This window comes from Macadamia integrifolia, chromosome 13 (genome assembly GCF_013358625.1).
Source record: "Macadamia integrifolia cultivar HAES 741 chromosome 13, SCU_Mint_v3, whole genome shotgun sequence".
Taxonomy (NCBI): Eukaryota; Viridiplantae; Streptophyta; class Magnoliopsida; order Proteales; family Proteaceae; genus Macadamia; species Macadamia integrifolia.
The window spans coordinates 20,149,196-20,155,893 of record NC_056569.1 but is presented as its reverse complement, the minus strand read 5'-3'; the positions used below and the strand labels follow the sequence as shown (position 1 = coordinate 20,155,893).

The window sequence follows — 6,698 nt, the reverse complement described above, 5'->3', positions numbered from 1 at the left end:
GTTCTTTTTTTCTTTCTTTTACTGTGGACCTCAACATACGCTTCTAGAGTCCAACTGAACATTCCTGAAAATTCCCACAAAGAATCTCTCCGTGTAGCCATGATATCTCAGTCCCTTTAATTGTGTAGCTCCTTTTTCTCAATACACAGACCACATATTCTACTAAATATCTTGTATTCTGAGGCTTACTGATATGGTTCTTTAATTGATCATTCCAACTAAATATAAAATTCCAAGTCTTTAGTATGTCTTCATCCTTGAATTGATATGGGTTTGGGTTTTCATCTCAAATTTTTTGTGGTAAATGTGATGATGAGAAACCTATGGTCCAAAATTTTCTAGAACCAAACACAGTTCCATCTATATATATACTTGTGTGGTACATGGTACAAACTAGGATTAAGGCCATAGCATTAGAACAGAGAAAAAGAAAAGAAGAACAGTCAAGAAATGGCTCTTCAACTTCATGCTTTGAACCCTCCCTCCCCTGTTTCAATCCGACCTGCCCCATATGTCATACCAAGCGCTCCATGCAATGTTCGATCGAATTGGCAGATTCGATGTGTTGCTAGCATTCAATCCTGTAGAATATCTCAACTAGAAGAAAATAAGCCATCAATAGTCTACCAACCTACCATTTGGGACTATGATTTCGTCGAGTCCTTACGTAGTGGTTATGTGGTAAGTAATTATTTTTAGTCCATTTAGTTTTCATATATAGTATGTTCCTGTTGGTTTTCTGCTCGATTTTATATACTTATATATAGAAATCCATTATGTAGGATGACACATTCAGAACAAGAGCTAAAGAACTTACAGAAGATGTCAGGGTTATGCTCAACAAGGAGGTTGATCCATTGGCTCAGCTCAAGCTGATTGATGTCTTGCAAAGGCTGGGTTTGGGATACCTCTTCGATAAAGAGATAGACCGAAGCTTGCAAGCGACATACAATGATGGCAATACCGATAAGTGGATCAAGGATGATTTATATGCAACTGCTCTCCAATTTAGGCTCCTTAGGCAATATGGATATCAAGTCTCCCAAGGTAGTCTTAAGGTTTTAATTTTGTTCTTGAATTTAGTATTAACCCATCATAAAGATCTAGGAAACTAACAAGATCTTATGATTGCAGATGTGTTTAGTGGCTTCTTGGATGAAAAAGGAAAGTTCAAGGAGTCCATCAGTGGTGACATAATGGGAATGCTGAGCTTGTATGAAGCTTCATACCTTGGTGCAGAAGGTGAAAGCATCTTGGATGAGGCCAGAGACTTCACTAAAAGACATCTTAAAGATATAAAGGACTACAAAGACTCAAATATTGAGGCCCAAGTGAACCATTCCTTGGAAGTTCCCCTGCACTGGAGGATGCTTAGACCAGAGACAAGGTGGTATATTGATGCATACCAGGGACAAGAGGATTTGAATCCTATCATTCTTGAATTGGCTAAGCTGGACTTCAACATGGTTCAAGCAGTACATCAGAGAGATCTCAGACATGCATCAAGGTATGACTAAGAAATGGCGAGATCAAAGCGCTATATAGTCTTTCTTTTTCTCAGTTAATCGAGGTTTTTGGAATATCCTCCTCCATGTTGTGATCACCATGATCAAAGCTATAGTCTTTCTGTCATTGTGCATCTCTGTTTACTGTGATATGTACTGATTGAATCATTTGATTTGCTATTTAGGTGGTGGAGAAATCTTGGTTTAGCACCGAGATTGAGCTTTGCAAGGGACCGGTTGGTAGAGAGTTTCTTGTGGAGTATGGGGATTACCTATGAGCCTCAGTATGACCGCTGCAGGAACTGGCTTACAAAAGTCATGAATTTTGTTCTAATCATAGATGACATTTATGATGTCTATGGATCTCTAGAGGAACTTCAGCTTTTCACTGATGCAGTTGAGAGGTTAGTATCAACGAAAACTGAAACTATTCATCGATTAATCAGAAAGAATTCAAACTAACAAAATGAATGAGTTATCATTTTAAGATTTATTTTTTCCTTTCCTTATGGGATTAATCTTCTATGTGATGACATAAAAATAGCATATATGACTTGCAACAATGTTTGAATGTTTGATTTGTTTCAGATGGGATATGGCAGCACTGAAAGAACTTCCAGATTATATGAAGATGACTTTCTTAGCTCTCTTCAACACCACTAATGAAATGGCCTATGACATTCTCAAAGAACAGGGTTGGGATATCCTACCATACTTGACGAAAAGGGTATCGTCTCTTTAATCCAAAAAGTATTATCTTCCACAAACAGATCTTGAATTCAATTTACTAAAACTTCCATTTTCCCAATTTGTCTCAGTGGGCAGAATTCATTAAGGCAATGTTTGTTGAGGCCAAGTGGTACCAAACAAGAACAACCCCACCAACAGAGGAGTACATGAAAAATGGATGGGTTTCATCTTCTGGGACAGTATTTCTTGCCCATGCTTTTTTCGCAACTGGACAAAAGATCACAGATGAAGTACTTGAATGCCTGGGGAGCAACCCAGATCTGATATTCGGCCCTGCCATGATCTTCCGCCTTTCAAATGATCTCGCCACTTCATCGGTATAAATCAAACTCTTTTTTGCATTTCTCTTCATTGTTGAGAAATTTTGGTAGAGGAAATCACAGAATCTAATAAGAGTTTTGGGTTCAACACAGGCCGAGCTAGAGAGAGGCGATGTTTCATCATCAATCCATTGTTACATGTATGAACATAAAGTTTCTGAGCAGGTCGCCCGCGAATTCATTAGAGACAGGATCATGGAGACTTGGAAATTGATGAACAAATCTATCACTAATTCTCCTTTCTCCACCCAATTTGTTCAATTCTGTCTAAATCTTGCCCGGACATCACTTTGTGTATACCAATATGGAGATGGACTTGGTGCAGAGAGCAACAAAAGCAAGGACCATGTGTTGTCCTTGATAGTCAAACCTCTTACCAAAGGGAGCCCTGTAACTCATTCAAAGCCTGTTGATGATGGTCTACTTTCAGTTTCATAAGAGCCAGTTATGTAACAGTGGCTCCTAGTTTCAGCTACTTGAACCTTTGGTGGATTAATGTCCCAATAGATTTAATATGTCAGAGCAGTATACATAAAAAAGCTTCATAATCGGAATCACCATTCTAATAATTGGATGAGCTCCCTACTTTCCTTTTGTTTATGTCACAGATGACGAAGGACTGTAATGTTCTAGTTTTTTGAGTTATCAATGTGAAATCTAATATTTGGAAGCGAGGTTTGAAAACCAGGAATCTGATATGGAATTGTCCTCCATGGATTTCAATTCAAGAGCATTGGGGGTTTGGTTCTTGACAACATCTGACTAACAACTAAAAATGGCGTACCCGATGCACGAGACTCCTGCATGTGCAAGGTCTGGGGGCAAGAACTGCGCAGCCTTACCCAGAAGATGTCGAGAGGCTGTCTTCCTCTATAGTATCTGACTAACAACTATAGAGAGTTTTTTTTTTTTTTTTTTTTTCTCGTTTTTTTGGTTTAATGTTGTGTTGTGTTAGCATAATCAAAGATATTATTTGAAATAAGACCAAATCCCCTTTCGATTTTCAACTTTCACTGAAAGCAGTGAAGAGTACTAAACACTCCTCGTGTGAGTGGCCCAAAGTGTGTCTAGTGGGAGTCAAACTTAAGACATCTGAGTTTACGGCTCGTACCAAATTTGTCTCTCACCAACTGCGCTACCCCCTTGGGTTCCCCAAAATGAATCCCAATCCCCTCTTATGTTATGCCCTTTCCTGAGATGTCCTCTTTGTTCTCGTTTTAGCAAAAGATGAACTCATATATATTTTTTGTTATCATCAGAGAGTGTTCATTTTTCTTTCTTGCTTTTAGAATGAGATAATTGGAAGGGTAGGATGACTATATGTTGTGATCAATGATTTTAATTCTTTGATCATGAATGAATCCATTTTGAGTTAACCAACCCACTTAGCCATATTTTACATGACTTGCTTAGTATAATATGAATCACATTAATGGGTAAATAAAAATGTAAATTCTGATTCAATGCAAATGTTGGTTTCGTCTCTACTTATGGGCAAATTTGAGAAAATACTAAATTTTTTTTGCTTCCTCTTCTAGCCTATGAATGTCTTAGGTCTAATTGATTTTGGGCGTCTCTTTGTTTTGGTTTGAGCCTCATTTAAGGCCCATTTTAGGCCCAGATTGTGTGTAAACTTAAGTGATTTGTTTCTTTTTTAACTTTTGTTTGTTCTTAAAAGAAATATATATAATAATAACAATAAATAAATAAATTGTCTCACGCCATAAGTCATGGACCTTGATCGCAATTGATCAAGAGCCCATATTAATTTGGCTACAATAAAGGGCCCTAGTTCATTTCTTTTAAGTTTAGTTTGAGTCTTTTTTGCTATAGAGATCCTGATCTCTTATTTTAAATCGAGCTTAAATTAGCCCAAATCCTTGGCCCATTTTCGGGCTGATGTGTTTGCCCTCATTGGGCCCATTTTAAAAATTTCATTATGGCATTTAAAAAAGAAAAAAGTGACTAGACCTTCCCTCTTTAGAGTCGGTCGTTTTTGTTGTTGGAGTCAAGTTTCAATTGTGTGTTGGGGTTATGTTTCAACACATTTATTTGATTTGGAATTTTAGGTCTTTTGGAGGTTTCCCCACTTATGGTTAAACTCCCCTCCTACTAGGGCCTACATCCCAAATATATGAAAATGATTTGAAACCCAGGATACTAGACTTTATTTTATTCATTATTCATTTTTTGGATTTTATTTTTTAATTAATTTTGAGTCTTAATTAAATGTGGAATATGGGGTAACTTCAAGAGCGTAATCTAGCTCATGCCCACAATACTAGCTCGTAGCAATAGGCCACTAGATCTGTAATTCTATGTTTGTCATATGATCATTCTTACCCAACCAAGGAGGACTAGCCAAACATCTAATCCACACCCCAATCTCACCTCTTCTAATTGTTTGTAATTTTCTTTATTTTCAATTTATAATTTAATTATCTTTTATATTTATAATATGTAAAAGAATTCTGTGTATTCTTGCTATGCATAATTTCTGTTTATTGAATTTAATTACAATGTATATTCGATAATTTATTACTATGACATATGCCATAATTATATCCATGTGTGTACATATGCCACACATGCACTTTAACTTAGGGTAGCAAAAACTTAGAAACTTGGCTAGATCAAACATTCTCTTCAACCTAACCATATTAGGTCTTTGACTTAAGACTTAACATGAATTTAATAAATATGATTAGACACGATAAAGGTCTAGATAGAAGGAGACCAACCTCCTGATTAGATGAATCGGGTGCCTAACACCTTTTCATCTCGTAAATTGACACCTATCCAAAGATCTGGAACACAAACAACTCATCATCTAATTGCGTTATTAGTTTTCCCTATTTTAAATAGAGAGACATTCTTTGGGTCCTAGGCCCATCATCCCTAGGTGGCGACTTCCTATTTTTTGGTGCTTGATGTGCATTCCTACAACATTGGAAGGCATATCATAACCCTACACATATTTTGATGCGTATGACCATGTGGGTCCTCCAATATTTGTTTTTTTTTTTAGAGGTATGATTTTTTTCATCCCATATCTCTGTAGACACATTTTCCAGATTGAGATGGATATGTCATATTTTCCCGAAATGATGCAATTCAAAGAAAAAAGGTTCTCCCACATTCACAGTTGCTCAGATGGGCAGACTGGTTTGCTAAGTGGTAATTAATAATTAAGCACATAAAAGGCACTACAAATGTTACGGAAGATTTTCTATCTAGACCAATCCAACCACCTGCTTCCTCCACTTTAAACCTTTCATATTTAACCCTTACCCTGGGAGCTTAATCAAGCTCAAGCTCATCCAACCCAATCCCTTTTCCTATCCATCTCCTACACTCCCAGAGATATTCTCAATTGTGTCAATCAAAACTATCATTTCTTTCAGTCACAACGCCTTTCAAAAGTTCTTTCATGTCCTTATATACAGGTATAGACTTCAATATGATTGGGTCAAATGCTATTATGACTACCCATATCTTACTATCTTTACCATAGATAAATTTTATATCTTTGAAAAATATTTTGAGTTTTCTTTTGGCATCTCCTTTCTATTTACAAAGCCGTCTTAAGTTTTTTCGTTTCAATCCTCCACTACTACTTATACCAGTACCATGTCGGCCATGTATATGAACACCAGGAGTATTTTGCTAAATTACTCTTATTATTCTAATCTAATGATCAATGGTTAAATCTCTTGCAATCTTATCCAGATGATACTGGATACATCACCATTCTATTTCATAGACCCCCTTTTCATTAATCAGTCATGAACAAAAATCTTGGCCCCCATATTCGATATTATCCCTATATTCATATCATTTTTACTTCTAACCAAGAACCCTATGAATTCTAAAGTCTAGATTTAGAGAATTAATGCCAGTTCATGCACACCATGTGCACTCATAATGATGTTGATTATCACTCAATATCAGTTGCAATAATATATTAAACCAACATGGCATGGAACCTATCCAATATCTCTTGCCATCCACTCATCACCTATATCCAATAGCAGTACATCACTACAAAAAAAAAAAAAGGGTCTTTGGGGACCTTTTTTCAACCAACAATACCCCTCACTAAATGTGGCACCGCTATTGATTA

The 6,698-nt window shown here is 36.6% G+C and overlaps 1 protein-coding gene across 1 annotated transcript; it reads left to right on the top strand.

Annotated features, from left to right (window-relative positions):
* The first annotated feature begins 388 nt into the window (after positions 1-388).
* LOC122059303 (terpene synthase 10-like) lies at positions 389-3,259 on the top strand. The gene is made up of 7 exons (XM_042622018.1): positions 389-681; positions 783-1,047; positions 1,135-1,507; positions 1,691-1,909; positions 2,094-2,232; positions 2,324-2,572; positions 2,669-3,259. Exons 1-7 carry the CDS (start codon positions 451-453, stop codon positions 3,011-3,013), a joined length of 1,821 nt encoding a protein of 606 aa, XP_042477952.1. The 5' UTR covers positions 389-450; the 3' UTR covers positions 3,014-3,259.
* Positions 3,260-6,698: the final 3,439 nt, after the last annotated feature.